A 15,614-nucleotide genomic window follows, 5' to 3' on the forward strand; every position below is an offset into this window, starting at 1 on the left:
CAAGTCTGATCCACTCGTGGTGTGCTCAATTGAAGAGAGCGGTGAGCACATTGTTGCTGGCGCTGGTGAGCTGCACCTTGAGATCTGTCTCAAGGATCTGCAGGAGGACTTCATGAACGGTGCCCCACTGAAGGTATCAGAGCCTGTTGTCTCTTTCCGTGAAACCGTGACCGATGTGTCATCCATCCAGTGTCTGTCCAAGTCTGCGAACAAGCATAACCGTTTGTTCTGCCGCGGTGCCCCGCTGACGGAGGAGCTCTGCATTGAGATGGAGGATGGTATCAACGCTGGCCCCGAGAGCGACCCGAAGACACGAGCCCGCTTCCTTGCGGACAAGTTTGACTGGGACGTTGCTGAGGCGCGCAAGATCTGGTGTTATGGCCCCGATAACCGCGGTCCCAACGTTGTTGTGGACGTGACGAAGGGAGTGCAAAACATGATGGAAATGAAGGATTCGTTTGTGGCGGCATGGCAATGGGCGACACGCGAAGGCGTTCTGTGTGATGAGAACATGCGTGGTGTGCGTATCAACGTGGAAGACGTGACGATGCACGCGGACGCCATCCATCGTGGTGGTGGTCAGATCATCCCCACCGCCCGCCGTGTGTACTACGCGTGCTGCCTTACTGCCTCACCCCGTCTCATGGAGCCGATGTTCCAGGTCGATATCCAGACGGTGGAGCACGCGATGGGTGGTATCTACGGTGTGCTGACACGCCGCCGTGGCGTGATCATCGGCGAGGAGAACCGCCCCGGTACACCCATCTACAACGTCAGGGCTTACCTTCCCGTCGCTGAGTCGTTCGGTTTCACCGCCGATCTGCGTGCCGGCACTGGTGGTCAGGCGTTTCCGCAGTGTGTGTTTGACCACTGGGAGAAAACCCCCCCGTCACACCATCCTAAAAAAGATATTGGGGAGGGTGGGGGCGGTGGGGTTCTTTGATTTTCAGGTTGGGCAATGAAAGGAACAAAAAAGAAAAAAGAGCCCTTTTTTTCTTTTTTTTTTTTTTTTTTTTTATTTTTTTTTTTTTTTTTTTTTTTTTTTTTTTTTTTTTTTCTTTTTTTTTTTTTTTTTTTTTTTTTTTTTTTTTTTTTTTTTTTTTGCTTTTTTTTTTTATTCTGTTTTTTTTAAAAAAAAAAAAATATTAAAAATACCCAATAAAAAAAAGTTCTCCCCTCTAAAGAACCACCCCCAAGGAAAACCCAAAACACACACCCGAAACCCCACCGAGATTAAAAAAAAGGCCCATTTTAACTCCCCCCCCGTGGGGGCACCAGTTGTAACCCAGAGGGAAAAAAGGAGGAAAAAACAGGGGAAAAGACAAACGTGGAAACCCGAGCGGATGAAACATCACCAAAAAAACAATTTCCATTACAATACCTTACACAACAAAACCCCACCCAAACATTAACAACCCCCACGACAAAAGATAAGACATCTTGAACAACCCAACCCAAACCCCCCAACAAAACTAAAGTAATACCGGGGCAACGGGGGCTCTCCGACGGGGCTAAGGGGGCTTTGGGGGTGTGGAATGGGTGTGGGGGGGGGGTTAGGGGGGGAGGGGGGGGAGATAGGCACCGACGGAGCGTATTCGCCCCTGGGATATCATAAAAAAAAAGCCCCCCCCCACCCCCAACTGAAGCCGAAAATGAAGAACACCACCGGCATTTGTAAAAAAAAAAGGACAAAAAAAACATTGTTTAGAAAAAAAAAAACATCCAACCAGCGATGGGGACGTAAAACTTTATAAGAAAAGGGATTGTTATGTTTTTGTGTGGACTGCAGGCGTGGGCGTTCTCTGTCACTCGTTTTGCCAGGATGTACGCATCGAAATTCGGCGTTGATGAGGCCAAGATGTGCGAGCGTCTTTGGGGCGACAACTTCTTTGATGCCAAGAATAAGAAGTGGATCAAGAGCGAGACCAACGCTGCTGGCGAACGAGTTCGCCGTGCTTTCTGTCAGTTCTGCTTGGACCCCATTTATCAGATCTTTGATGCCGTGATGACGGAGAAGCAGGACAAGGTGGAAAAGATGCTGAAGTCGTTGAACATCAACCTTACGGCGGAGGAGCGCGAGCAGGTGCCCAAGAAGTTGTTGAAGTCAATCATGATGAAGTTCCTGCCTGCTGCGGAGACGCTGCTGCAGATGATCGTGGCACACCTGCCCTCACCCAAGAAGGCTCAAAGCTACCGCGCGGAGATGCTCTACTCTGGCGAGGCCAACCCCGAAGACAAGTACTTTGCTGGTATCAAGAACTGCAACCCAGAGGCACCGTTGATGCTGTACATCAGCAAGATGGTTCCCACGGCTGACCGCGGTCGCTTCTTTGCATTTGGTCGTATTTTTTGCCGGCAAGGTGCGAAGTGGCCAAAAGGTCCGTATCATGGGTAACAACTACGTCTACGGCAAGAAGCAGGATCTGTACGAGGACAAGCCAGTGCAGCGTACGGTGCTGATGATGGGTCGCTACCAGGAGGCGGTGGAGGACATGCCTTGCGGTAACGTGGTTGGTCTTGTGGGTGTTGACAAGTACATTGTGAAGTCTGCCACCATCACTGACGACGGTGAGACCCCGCACCCTCTGCGTGACATGAAGTACTCTGTGTCACCCGTTGTGCGTGTTGCGGTGGAGGCGAAGAACCCCTCCGATCTGCCAAAGCTTGTTGAGGGACTGAAGCGCCTTGCCAAGTCTGATCCACTCGTGGTGTGCTCAATTGAAGAGAGCGGTGAGCACATTGTTGCTGGCGCTGGTGAGCTGCACCTTGAGATCTGTCTCAAGGATCTGCAGGAGGACTTCATGAACGGTGCCCCACTGAAGGTATCAGAGCCTGTTGTCTCTTTCCGTGAAACCGTGACCGATGTGTCATCCATCCAGTGTCTGTCCAAGTCTGCGAACAAGCATAACCGTTTGTTCTGCCGCGGTGCCCCGCTGACGGAGGAGCTCTGCATTGAGATGGAGGATGGTATCAACGCTGGCCCCGAGAGCGACCCGAAGACACGAGCCCGCTTCCTTGCGGACAAGTTTGACTGGGACGTTGCTGAGGCGCGCAAGATCTGGTGTTATGGCCCCGATAACCGCGGTCCCAACGTTGTTGTGGACGTGACGAAGGGAGTGCAAAACATGATGGAAATGAAGGATTCGTTTGTGGCGGCATGGCAATGGGCGACACGCGAAGGCGTTCTGTGTGATGAGAACATGCGTGGTGTGCGTATCAACGTGGAAGACGTGACGATGCACGCGGACGCCATCCATCGTGGTGGTGGTCAGATCATCCCCACCGCCCGCCGTGTGTACTACGCGTGCTGCCTTACTGCCTCACCCCGTCTCATGGAGCCGATGTTCCAGGTCGATATCCAGACGGTGGAGCACGCGATGGGTGGTATCTACGGTGTGCTGACACGCCGCCGTGGCGTGATCATCGGCGAGGAGAACCGCCCCGGTACACCCATCTACAACGTCAGGGCTTACCTTCCCGTCGCTGAGTCGTTCGGTTTCACCGCCGATCTGCGTGCCGGCACTGGTGGTCAGGCGTTTCCGCAGTGTGTGTTTGACCACTGGCAGCAGTACCCCGGTGACCCACTGGAGCCCAAGTCACAGGCCAACACCCTGACCCTGAACGTGCGCCAGCGCAAGGGTCTGAAGCCCGATATCCCGGGCCTGGACACCTTCCTCGACAAGCTATAGAGCATGGTTGTGACGGTGGTGGTCGTTGTGATTCTCGATCGTCAGGTGTAGGTCATAAATGAATAAAAGAGAGCCAATGTTGCACAGACCAAGCATGCCATCGCAGTTAAGAAGGAATAAAAGAAAGAAAATACAAATAGTTATGAAGGGCTGCTTTTAGTCGAAGCATATCAGTAACTACAAGAAAGTAATATATATATATAAATAAAGAAGAATGAAGAGTGAGTGTAAAAGAAAAATAAAAAGGAACTGAAACAGAAACAAACAATAACGGAGGGCGATTCTTTAGGTCGTGTAGATCTCCGATAAGTCTTTATTGTAGATGTTGCACTGTGATCAAATGTGCGATAGATTTACTGAATATTGTTTTGTCGTGTGACTTGCTCTATGTGTTCGTTCTACTCTTTAAGTTGTTGCTTTTGTTCTTTCTCTCTCTCTTTCTCTCTGCGTGTGTGTTTGTGCGTATTTTTTTTTTTTTTTTTTTGTTACCTTTGGAACTGCGATCTGGTGCAGAATCCGTGCTTATTAAAAGCTATCCAAGATGGTCAACTTCACCGTTGACGAGGTTCGTGCCCTCATGGACTACCCTGAGCAGATCCGTAACATGTCCGTGATTGCGCACGTGGACCATGGTAAGTCGACTCTGTCTGACTCACTCGTGGGTGCCGCTGGCATCATCAAGATGGAGGATGCTGGTGACAAGCGTATCATGGACACCCGTGCTGATGAAATTGCACGTGGTATCACCATTAAGTCAACTGCCATTTCCATGCACTACCACGTGCCACGCGAGATGATTAGCGACCTTGCTGACGACAGGCGTGACTTTCTGATCAACCTGATCGACTCACCCGGACACGTGGACTTCAGTTCTGAGGTGACGGCGGCTCTCCGTGTGACTGACGGCGCTCTGGTGGTTGTCGATTGTGTGGAGGGTGTGTGTGTCCAGACGGAGACGGTGCTGCGCCAGGCACTGACGGAGCGTATTCGCCCTGTGGTCTTCATCAATAAGGTGGACCGTGCCATCCTGGAGCTGCAGCTGGATCCCGAAGAGGCCTATCAGGGCTTTGTGAAGACGTTGCAGAACGTGAACGTCGTGATTGCGACATACAACGATCCTGCTATGGGCGATGTCCAGGTGTATCCTGAGAAGGGCACTGTTGCCATTGGCTCTGGACTGCAGGCGTGGGCGTTCTCTGTCACTCGTTTTGCCAGGATGTACGCGTCGAAATTCGGCGTTGATGAGGCCAAGATGTGCGAGCGTCTTTGGGGCGACAACTTCTTTGATGCCAAGAATAAGAAGTGGATCAAGAGCGAGACCAACGCTGCTGGCGAACGAGTTCGCCGTGCTTTCTGTCAGTTCTGCTTGGACCCCATTTATCAGATCTTTGATGCCGTGATGACGGAGAAGCAGGACAAGGTGGAAAAGATGCTGAAGTCGTTGAACATCAACCTTACGGCGGAGGAGCGCGAGCAGGTGCCCAAGAAGTTGTTGAAGTCAATCATGATGAAGTTCCTGCCTGCTGCGGAGACGCTGCTGCAGATGATCGTGGCACACCTGCCCTCACCCAAGAAGGCTCAAAGCTACCGCGCGGAGATGCTCTACTCTGGCGAGGCCAACCCCGAAGACAAGTACTTTGCTGGTATCAAGAACTGCAACCCAGAGGCACCGTTGATGCTGTACATCAGCAAGATGGTTCCCACGGCTGACCGCGGTCGCTTCTTTGCATTTGGTCGTATTTTTGCCGGCAAGGTGCGAAGTGGCCAAAAGGTCCGTATCATGGGTAACAACTACGTCTACGGCAAGAAGCAGGATCTGTACGAGGACAAGCCAGTGCAGCGTACGGTGCTGATGATGGGTCGCTACCAGGAGGCGGTGGAGGACATGCCTTGCGGTAACGTGGTTGGTCTTGTGGGTGTTGACAAGTACATTGTGAAGTCTGCCACCATCACTGACGACGGTGAGACCCCGCACCCTCTGCGTGACATGAAGTACTCTGTGTCACCCGTTGTGCGTGTTGCGGTGGAGGCGAAGAACCCCTCCGATCTGCCAAAGCTTGTTGAGGGACTGAAGCGCCTTGCCAAGTCTGATCCACTCGTGGTGTGCTCAATTGAAGAGAGCGGTGAGCACATTGTTGCTGGCGCTGGTGAGCTGCACCTTGAGATCTGTCTCAAGGATCTGCAGGAGGACTTCATGAACGGTGCCCCACTGAAGGTATCAGAGCCTGTTGTCTCTTTCCGTGAAACCGTGACCGATGTGTCATCCATCCAGTGTCTGTCCAAGTCTGCGAACAAGCATAACCGTTTGTTCTGCCGCGGTGCCCCGCTGACGGAGGAGCTCTGCATTGAGATGGAGGATGGTATCAACGCTGGCCCCGAGAGCGACCCGAAGACACGAGCCCGCTTCCTTGCGGACAAGTTTGACTGGGACGTTGCTGAGGCGCGCAAGATCTGGTGTTATGGCCCCGATAACCGCGGTCCCAACGTTGTTGTGGACGTGACGAAGGGAGTGCAAAACATGATGGAAATGAAGGATTCGTTTGTGGCGGCATGGCAATGGGCGACACGCGAAGGCGTTCTGTGTGATGAGAACATGCGTGGTGTGCGTATCAACGTGGAAGACGTGACGATGCACGCGGACGCCATCCATCGTGGTGGTGGTCAGATCATCCCCACCGCCCGCCGTGTGTACTACGCGTGCTGCCTTACTGCCTCACCCCGTCTCATGGAGCCGATGTTCCAGGTCGATATCCAGACGGTGGAGCACGCGATGGGTGGTATCTACGGTGTGCTGACACGCCGCCGTGGCGTGATCATCGGCGAGGAGAACCGCCCCGGTACACCCATCTACAACGTCAGGGCTTACCTTCCCGTCGCTGAGTCGTTCGGTTTCACCGCCGATCTGCGTGCCGGCACTGGTGGTCAGGCGTTTCCGCAGTGTGTGTTTGACCACTGGCAGCAGTACCCCGGTGACCCACTGGAGCCCAAGTCACAGGCCAACACCCTGACCCTGAACGTGCGCCAGCGCAAGGGTCTGAAGCCCGATATCCCGGGCCTGGACACCTTCCTCGACAAGCTATAGAGCATGGTTGTGACGGTGGTGGTCGTTGTGATTCTCGATCGTCAGGTGTAGGTCATAAATGAATAAAAGAGAGCCAATGTTGCACAGACCAAGCATGCCATCGCAGTTAAGAAGGAATAAAAGAAAGAAAATACAAATAGTTATGAAGGGCTGCTTTTAGTCGAAGCATATCAGTAACTACAAGAAAGTAATATATATATATAAATAAAGAAGAATGAAGAGTGAGTGTAAAAGAAAAATAAAAAGGAACTGAAACAGAAACAAACAATAACGGAGGGCGATTCTTTAGGTCGTGTGGATCTCCTTTAGGTCGTGTGGATCTCCGATAAGTCTTTATTGTAGATGTTGCACTGTGATCAAATGTGCGATAGATTTACTGAATATTGTTTTGTCGTGTGACTTGCTCTATGTGTTCGTTCTACTCTTTAAGTTGTTGCTTTTGTTCTTTCTCTCTCTCTTTCTCTCTGCGTGTGTGTTTGTGCGTATTTTTTTTTTTTTTTTTTTGTTACCTTTGGAACTGCGATCTGGTGCAGAATCCGTGCTTATTAAAAGCTATCCAAGATGGTCAACTTCACCGTTGACGAGGTTCGTGCCCTCATGGACTACCCTGAGCAGATCCGTAACATGTCCGTGATTGCGCACGTGGACCATGGTAAGTCGACTCTGTCTGACTCACTCGTGGGTGCCGCTGGCATCATCAAGATGGAGGATGCTGGTGACAAGCGTATCATGGACACCCGTGCTGATGAAATTGCACGTGGTATCACCATTAAGTCAACTGCCATTTCCATGCACTACCACGTGCCACGCGAGATGATTAGCGACCTTGCTGACGACAGGCGTGACTTTCTGATCAACCTGATCGACTCACCCGGACACGTGGACTTCAGTTCTGAGGTGACGGCGGCTCTCCGTGTGACTGACGGCGCTCTGGTGGTTGTCGATTGTGTGGAGGGTGTGTGTGTCCAGACGGAGACGGTGCTGCGCCAGGCACTGACGGAGCGTATTCGCCCTGTGGTCTTCATCAATAAGGTGGACCGTGCCATCCTGGAGCTGCAGCTGGATCCCGAAGAGGCCTATCAGGGCTTTGTGAAGACGTTGCAGAACGTGAACGTCGTGATTGCGACATACAACGATCCTGCTATGGGCGATGTCCAGGTGTATCCTGAGAAGGGCACTGTTGCCATTGGCTCTGGACTGCAGGCGTGGGCGTTCTCTGTCACTCGTTTTGCCAGGATGTACGCGTCGAAATTCGGCGTTGATGAGGCCAAGATGTGCGAGCGTCTTTGGGGCGACAACTTCTTTGATGCCAAGAATAAGAAGTGGATCAAGAGCGAGACCAACGCTGCTGGCGAACGAGTTCGCCGTGCTTTCTGTCAGTTCTGCTTGGACCCCATTTATCAGATCTTTGATGCCGTGATGACGGAGAAGCAGGACAAGGTGGAAAAGATGCTGAAGTCGTTGAACATCAACCTTACGGCGGAGGAGCGCGAGCAGGTGCCCAAGAAGTTGTTGAAGTCAATCATGATGAAGTTCCTGCCTGCTGCGGAGACGCTGCTGCAGATGATCGTGGCACACCTGCCCTCACCCAAGAAGGCTCAAAGCTACCGCGCGGAGATGCTCTACTCTGGCGAGGCCAACCCCGAAGACAAGTACTTTGCTGGTATCAAGAACTGCAACCCAGAGGCACCGTTGATGCTGTACATCAGCAAGATGGTTCCCACGGCTGACCGCGGTCGCTTCTTTGCATTTGGTCGTATTTTTGCCGGCAAGGTGCGAAGTGGCCAAAAGGTCCGTATCATGGGTAACAACTACGTCTACGGCAAGAAGCAGGATCTGTACGAGGACAAGCCAGTGCAGCGTACGGTGCTGATGATGGGTCGCTACCAGGAGGCGGTGGAGGACATGCCTTGCGGTAACGTGGTTGGTCTTGTGGGTGTTGACAAGTACATTGTGAAGTCTGCCACCATCACTGACGACGGTGAGACCCCGCACCCTCTGCGTGACATGAAGTACTCTGTGTCACCCGTTGTGCGTGTTGCGGTGGAGGCGAAGAACCCCTCCGATCTGCCAAAGCTTGTTGAGGGACTGAAGCGCCTTGCCAAGTCTGATCCACTCGTGGTGTGCTCAATTGAAGAGAGCGGTGAGCACATTGTTGCTGGCGCTGGTGAGCTGCACCTTGAGATCTGTCTCAAGGATCTGCAGGAGGACTTCATGAACGGTGCCCCACTGAAGGTATCAGAGCCTGTTGTCTCTTTCCGTGAAACCGTGACCGATGTGTCATCCATCCAGTGTCTGTCCAAGTCTGCGAACAAGCATAACCGTTTGTTCTGCCGCGGTGCCCCGCTGACGGAGGAGCTCTGCATTGAGATGGAGGATGGTATCAACGCTGGCCCCGAGAGCGACCCGAAGACACGAGCCCGCTTCCTTGCGGACAAGTTTGACTGGGACGTTGCTGAGGCGCGCAAGATCTGGTGTTATGGCCCCGATAACCGCGGTCCCAACGTTGTTGTGGACGTGACGAAGGGAGTGCAAAACATGATGGAAATGAAGGATTCGTTTGTGGCGGCATGGCAATGGGCGACACGCGAAGGCGTTCTGTGTGATGAGAACATGCGTGGTGTGCGTATCAACGTGGAAGACGTGACGATGCACGCGGACGCCATCCATCGTGGTGGTGGTCAGATCATCCCCACCGCCCGCCGTGTGTACTACGCGTGCTGCCTTACTGCCTCACCCCGTCTCATGGAGCCGATGTTCCAGGTCGATATCCAGACGGTGGAGCACGCGATGGGTGGTATCTACGGTGTGCTGACACGCCGCCGTGGCGTGATCATCGGCGAGGAGAACCGCCCCGGTACACCCATCTACAACGTCAGGGCTTACCTTCCCGTCGCTGAGTCGTTCGGTTTCACCGCCGATCTGCGTGCCGGCACTGGTGGTCAGGCGTTTCCGCAGTGTGTGTTTGACCACTGGCAGCAGTACCCCGGTGACCCACTGGAGCCCAAGTCACAGGCCAACACCCTGACCCTGAACGTGCGCCAGCGCAAGGGTCTGAAGCCCGATATCCCGGGCCTGGACACCTTCCTCGACAAGCTATAGAGCATGGTTGTGACGGTGGTGGTCGTTGTGATTCTCGATCGTCAGGTGTAGGTCATAAATGAATAAAAGAGAGCCAATGTTGCACAGACCAAGCATGCCATCGCAGTTAAGAAGGAATAAAAGAAAGAAAATACAAATAGTTATGAAGGGCTGCTTTTAGTCGAAGCATATCAGTAACTACAAGAAAGTAATATATATATATATATATATATAAAGAAGAATGAAGAGTGAGTGTAAAAGAAAAATAAAAAGGAACTGAAACAGAAACAAACAATAACGGAGGGCGATTCTTTAGGTCGTGTGGATCTCCTTTAGGTCGTGTGGATCTCCGATAAGTCTTTATTGTAGATGTTGCACTGTGATCAAATGTGCGATAGATTTACTGAATATTGTTTTGTCGTGTGACTTGCTCTATGTGTTCGTTCTACTCTTTAAGTTGTTGCTTTTGTTCTTTCTCTCTCTCTTTCTCTCTGCGTGTGTGTTTGTGCGTATTTTTTTTTTTTTTTTTTTTTTTGTTACCTTTGGAACTGCGATCTGGTGCAGAATCCGTGCTTATTAAAAGCTATCCAAGATGGTCAACTTCACCGTTGACGAGGTTCGTGCCCTCATGGACTACCCTGAGCAGATCCGTAACATGTCCGTGATTGCGCACGTGGACCATGGTAAGTCGACTCTGTCTGACTCACTCGTGGGTGCCGCTGGCATCATCAAGATGGAGGATGCTGGTGACAAGCGTATCATGGACACCCGTGCTGATGAAATTGCACGTGGTATCACCATTAAGTCAACTGCCATTTCCATGCACTACCACGTGCCACGCGAGATGATTAGCGACCTTGCTGACGACAGGCGTGACTTTCTGATCAACCTGATCGACTCACCCGGACACGTGGACTTCAGTTCTGAGGTGACGGCGGCTCTCCGTGTGACTGACGGCGCTCTGGTGGTTGTCGATTGTGTGGAGGGTGTGTGTGTCCAGACGGAGACGGTGCTGCGCCAGGCACTGACGGAGCGTATTCGCCCTGTGGTCTTCATCAATAAGGTGGACCGTGCCATCCTGGAGCTGCAGCTGGATCCCGAAGAGGCCTATCAGGGCTTTGTGAAGACGTTGCAGAACGTGAACGTCGTGATTGCGACATACAACGATCCTGCTATGGGCGATGTCCAGGTGTATCCTGAGAAGGGCACTGTTGCCATTGGCTCTGGACTGCAGGCGTGGGCGTTCTCTGTCACTCGTTTTGCCAGGATGTACGCGTCGAAATTCGGCGTTGATGAGGCCAAGATGTGCGAGCGTCTTTGGGGCGACAACTTCTTTGATGCCAAGAATAAGAAGTGGATCAAGAGCGAGACCAACGCTGCTGGCGAACGAGTTCGCCGTGCTTTCTGTCAGTTCTGCTTGGACCCCATTTATCAGATCTTTGATGCCGTGATGACGGAGAAGCAGGACAAGGTGGAAAAGATGCTGAAGTCGTTGAACATCAACCTTACGGCGGAGGAGCGCGAGCAGGTGCCCAAGAAGTTGTTGAAGTCAATCATGATGAAGTTCCTGCCTGCTGCGGAGACGCTGCTGCAGATGATCGTGGCACACCTGCCCTCACCCAAGAAGGCTCAAAGCTACCGCGCGGAGATGCTCTACTCTGGCGAGGCCAACCCCGAAGACAAGTACTTTGCTGGTATCAAGAACTGCAACCCAGAGGCACCGTTGATGCTGTACATCAGCAAGATGGTTCCCACGGCTGACCGCGGTCGCTTCTTTGCATTTGGTCGTATTTTTGCCGGCAAGGTGCGAAGTGGCCAAAAGGTCCGTATCATGGGTAACAACTACGTCTACGGCAAGAAGCAGGATCTGTACGAGGACAAGCCAGTGCAGCGTACGGTGCTGATGATGGGTCGCTACCAGGAGGCGGTGGAGGACATGCCTTGCGGTAACGTGGTTGGTCTTGTGGGTGTTGACAAGTACATTGTGAAGTCTGCCACCATCACTGACGACGGTGAGACCCCGCACCCTCTGCGTGACATGAAGTACTCTGTGTCACCCGTTGTGCGTGTTGCGGTGGAGGCGAAGAACCCCTCCGATCTGCCAAAGCTTGTTGAGGGACTGAAGCGCCTTGCCAAGTCTGATCCACTCGTGGTGTGCTCAATTGAAGAGAGCGGTGAGCACATTGTTGCTGGCGCTGGTGAGCTGCACCTTGAGATCTGTCTCAAGGATCTGCAGGAGGACTTCATGAACGGTGCCCCACTGAAGGTATCAGAGCCTGTTGTCTCTTTCCGTGAAACCGTGACCGATGTGTCATCCATCCAGTGTCTGTCCAAGTCTGCGAACAAGCATAACCGTTTGTTCTGCCGCGGTGCCCCGCTGACGGAGGAGCTCTGCATTGAGATGGAGGATGGTATCAACGCTGGCCCCGAGAGCGACCCGAAGACACGAGCCCGCTTCCTTGCGGACAAGTTTGACTGGGACGTTGCTGAGGCGCGCAAGATCTGGTGTTATGGCCCCGATAACCGCGGTCCCAACGTTGTTGTGGACGTGACGAAGGGAGTGCAAAACATGATGGAAATGAAGGATTCGTTTGTGGCGGCATGGCAATGGGCGACACGCGAAGGCGTTCTGTGTGATGAGAACATGCGTGGTGTGCGTATCAACGTGGAAGACGTGACGATGCACGCGGACGCCATCCATCGTGGTGGTGGTCAGATCATCCCCACCGCCCGCCGTGTGTACTACGCGTGCTGCCTTACTGCCTCACCCCGTCTCATGGAGCCGATGTTCCAGGTCGATATCCAGACGGTGGAGCACGCGATGGGTGGTATCTACGGTGTGCTGACACGCCGCCGTGGCGTGATCATCGGCGAGGAGAACCGCCCCGGTACACCCATCTACAACGTCAGGGCTTACCTTCCCGTCGCTGAGTCGTTCGGTTTCACCGCCGATCTGCGTGCCGGCACTGGTGGTCAGGCGTTTCCGCAGTGCGTGTTTGACCACTGGCAGCAGTACCCCGGTGACCCACTGGAGCCCAAGTCACAGGCCAACACCCTGACCCTGAACGTGCGCCAGCGCAAGGGTCTGAAGCCCGATATCCCGGGCCTGGACACCTTCCTCGACAAGCTATAGAGCCTTTTTACTATAAAAATAATAGGGAGTTTATAATTATATAATTTAAATGTTAGGGAAGGATGAGTGTTGGATTTCTGTAGTTGTGTGTGGATGCTTAAATTGTAAGAGTCGTGATGATTTTTTTTTGTGTGTGTTTTTGTTCGGAAATAGGAGAAGAATTTCTTTGCTTTTGCAATGTTTTCTTTTTTACCCTTTTATTTTTTGATTTCTTTTGAATGATAGATGGAAGAGACCCCGCATTATTCTCGTGTATCGGATGAACCGGAATCATTGAATGTGGTGACTGGTCGTAGTATTTATTATGGTATGCGTCCATGGCGGTGTGATGACCGGTTTCAGGATTGGTTAATATCGTTTATGCGCATGGATTCTTTGCTAGTACAGTGTCATCTTCTCAAGTTGTTATGGCGATGCTCGCGGTCAGAGAATGGCGCAGAGCCTATTGATAGTTACAAACATTTGGGAAGAGGAGAAGTTATGTTTTATGTGGAACGATACAGGAGTGGAATGATGCGAAGTGGATTTTTTGAAAAATACCCCTATAACCAAAATGAGTTACAAAGAATTATCGAGGAAGATGGTTTAAATATGCGTGTTTGGAGGCATCAACGTGAACTGGAGATGGAGTCAAAGCAAGGAAAGATTGACGATCTTCTTCGTATGAATGTTCTGAAAAGCACGAAAAAGTAGAAAGATGATTAAATTATGTTTCTGTTAGAGATTGACTTATCGCTTTTATTTGTTTTTATTTACGAGAACTTTTTACATATGGTTTTGTGTTTTTTTTTTTTATAAATAAGAATACTTAATTACTTTTAATTAATAGTTTTTTTTTCTACTTTGTTGTGTTATATCTTTTCTTTTGAGAAAGAATAAGAGCATCTAGTTGAGAGTATTGAGAGATGCATAGCAGATGGAATGGTTATGAAGAGTGCAGTTTATTGGGTTGTGGGGTTTATCCTCTTCGACTTACGTCAAAGTTTACCCCTGCTAGTCCCGCACCTCGTATGGTTGATGTTGTAGGTGAGGGTAGGGAAGAGCAGGATGATATCGTAGATGAGGCGCTTTATTTCTTTAAACCTCATATGTTTTTCCGTACCTTTCCTATTAAAGGTGCTGGAGACCGCGTGATTTTGTATCTGACGATGTATCTTCACGGGTGTCTTGAAAAAATTATTGGATTGAAACGTGAAGAAGCAGTTGCTACATTAATCAGTTATGCTACACTATCGTTTGCTTCACCGGGTGATGAAAATTTCCGTTTCAACAGTTTCTTTCCCACAGGGGATCAATCTGAGCAAGAGAAATGGAGGGAGTACGCGAAGCAAATTCGTATGGAGGCTGGCATCCGACTTATAGAGAAGGTTTTTCTTTTCCCAGAAAAGGATGGCACAGGAAATAAATTCTGGATGGCATTTGCTAAGAGACCGTTCTTAACTTCTGATTAGTGGTATATTTCAGATGAAGAAACACTGTAGTTTGTATTCCTTTGGAAGCAATACGGTTTATTTTTCTGAAATTCCGTATTTTGTCTCTTTTTATATTTCTCTCGTTTTTTTTTTTTTCATCCTTATATATATTGTTCTTCAGTAAATAACCTTTATACTAGTTTGATTTAGTATATTAATGCATAAATGTTTAAAAAAAGGGAGTATAATTACGGGAATACGACGACGTAAAACATGTTTCTTCTATATTTTACTTGTGACATTAGCCACAGTAGCTCTTTATTTTTCCACTCCTGTAGCTGCAGTTGAAGAGGAAAATGATGATTTCTTTATGCAGTTTTCAGGAAATTGGAGTGTTTTGTGGCTCGCCGGGCAACAACCACGGAGGACTGTGTTTTTAGCAGAGATATCGAACGGTATTGTAGAATTGAGAGAAGAAGCGACAATTGGTGTCATGAGAACTTTTGTAAACTCGTTGGGGTCGTTGTTTCGTACTGCAGATGATGAAAATGAAATGCGGCAGTCAGAGTGTGTGTCTGCCGCATGGCTTCGAGATGATACACGTGTTATGAATGTACGCTTCTCTGTTATTAATAATAATGGCATTTACCTTAGGGGTTGCTCAGAGGGAGAAGTTATTTCACTGCCCTCGTACCGCACAGAAAAAACTCTTGGTGCTGTACTGGAGTCCCCGATTCCGCTGCATTTCCCTCTTAACGGTGTGTGCTCTCAGGCTCCCTTTACTATTAGAGGTTATTGGGTGGAGCAGCTGCGCAAAAATGTGTTTCTCATGGTGCTTCTGCTCCATGATGGTACTCACGATTGCAGTCTCACTTTCCAATTTATAAAAGAGATATCTGGAGAAAGGGAGTCACTGTCCCTTTTGTGGACTTTTTTGCTATTGATGATAGTTGCATCAGTGAAATTTGTTCTGCGTTTTTATTTAAAGAAAACTGGAAGAGTCATAGGCGACAAAAGTTTTACAAAATCGCAGCGTTACGTTCTTTCTGAGGCCAGAAGAAATCATTTAATTCAAAAGCAAGAAGAGATAATTCGCCGCATGAAGGAAGAAGATAAAATGTCAGAAGGAAAGAGATGATATTTGGGGTACTTAATACTAGTTTAAAATACGCAAAAGTGAAAAAAAAAGTGTATGTCGAATATCATTCTTCTGAATT

General features: G+C 50.3%; 9 protein-coding genes across 9 annotated transcripts; all 9 read left to right on the plus strand.

Moving 5' to 3' along the window:
• Nucleotides 1-112: 112 nt before the first annotated feature.
• LSM04_006557 (Elongation factor EFG) lies at nt 113-943 on the plus strand (the record flags this gene model as incomplete). Its single annotated transcript, XM_067339290.1, has 1 exon — nt 113-943. The coding sequence occupies one exon, from the start codon at nt 113-115 to the stop codon at nt 941-943; it is 831 nt and encodes a 276-aa protein (XP_067187939.1).
• Nucleotides 944-1,768: 825 nt separating this feature from the next.
• On the plus strand, nt 1,769-2,395 carry LSM04_004300 (uncharacterized protein; the record flags this gene model as incomplete). The annotated part of the gene is made up of 1 exon (XM_067339291.1): nt 1,769-2,395. One exon carries the CDS (start codon nt 1,769-1,771, stop codon nt 2,393-2,395), a length of 627 nt encoding a protein of 208 aa, XP_067187851.1.
• Nucleotides 2,396-2,459: 64 nt separating this feature from the next.
• LSM04_007320 (Elongation factor EFG) lies at nt 2,460-3,689 on the plus strand (the record flags this gene model as incomplete). The annotated part of the gene is made up of 1 exon (XM_067339292.1): nt 2,460-3,689. The coding sequence occupies one exon, from the start codon at nt 2,460-2,462 to the stop codon at nt 3,687-3,689; it is 1,230 nt and encodes a 409-aa protein (XP_067187976.1).
• Nucleotides 3,690-4,230: 541 nt separating this feature from the next.
• LSM04_005849 (Elongation factor EFG) lies at nt 4,231-6,771 on the plus strand (the record flags this gene model as incomplete). The annotated part of the gene is made up of 1 exon (XM_067339293.1): nt 4,231-6,771. The coding sequence occupies one exon, from the start codon at nt 4,231-4,233 to the stop codon at nt 6,769-6,771; it is 2,541 nt and encodes an 846-aa protein (XP_067187910.1).
• Nucleotides 6,772-7,332: 561 nt separating this feature from the next.
• Nucleotides 7,333-9,873, plus strand: LSM04_009752 (Elongation factor EFG; the record flags this gene model as incomplete). The annotated part of the gene is made up of 1 exon (XM_067339296.1): nt 7,333-9,873. One exon carries the CDS (start codon nt 7,333-7,335, stop codon nt 9,871-9,873), a length of 2,541 nt encoding a protein of 846 aa, XP_067188091.1.
• A 571-nt stretch (nt 9,874-10,444) lies between these two features.
• LSM04_004100 (Elongation factor EFG) lies at nt 10,445-12,985 on the plus strand (the record flags this gene model as incomplete). Its single annotated transcript, XM_067339297.1, has 1 exon — nt 10,445-12,985. The coding sequence occupies one exon, from the start codon at nt 10,445-10,447 to the stop codon at nt 12,983-12,985; it is 2,541 nt and encodes an 846-aa protein (XP_067187847.1).
• Nucleotides 12,986-13,210: 225 nt separating this feature from the next.
• Nucleotides 13,211-13,678, plus strand: LSM04_007025 (uncharacterized protein; the record flags this gene model as incomplete). The annotated part of the gene is made up of 1 exon (XM_067339298.1): nt 13,211-13,678. The coding sequence occupies one exon, from the start codon at nt 13,211-13,213 to the stop codon at nt 13,676-13,678; it is 468 nt and encodes a 155-aa protein (XP_067187959.1).
• A 212-nt stretch (nt 13,679-13,890) lies between these two features.
• LSM04_007100 (Actin-related protein 2/3 complex subunit 3) lies at nt 13,891-14,436 on the plus strand (the record flags this gene model as incomplete). Its single annotated transcript, XM_067339299.1, has 1 exon — nt 13,891-14,436. One exon carries the CDS (start codon nt 13,891-13,893, stop codon nt 14,434-14,436), a length of 546 nt encoding a protein of 181 aa, XP_067187962.1.
• Nucleotides 14,437-14,614: 178 nt separating this feature from the next.
• Nucleotides 14,615-15,535, plus strand: LSM04_007240 (uncharacterized protein; the record flags this gene model as incomplete). The annotated part of the gene is made up of 1 exon (XM_067339300.1): nt 14,615-15,535. The coding sequence occupies one exon, from the start codon at nt 14,615-14,617 to the stop codon at nt 15,533-15,535; it is 921 nt and encodes a 306-aa protein (XP_067187972.1).
• Nucleotides 15,536-15,614: the final 79 nt, after the last annotated feature.

This window comes from Trypanosoma melophagium (genome assembly GCF_022059095.1).
Source record: "Trypanosoma melophagium isolate St. Kilda chromosome Unknown ctg4segment1, whole genome shotgun sequence".
In the NCBI taxonomy this organism is placed as follows: Eukaryota; Euglenozoa; class Kinetoplastea; order Trypanosomatida; family Trypanosomatidae; genus Trypanosoma; species Trypanosoma melophagium.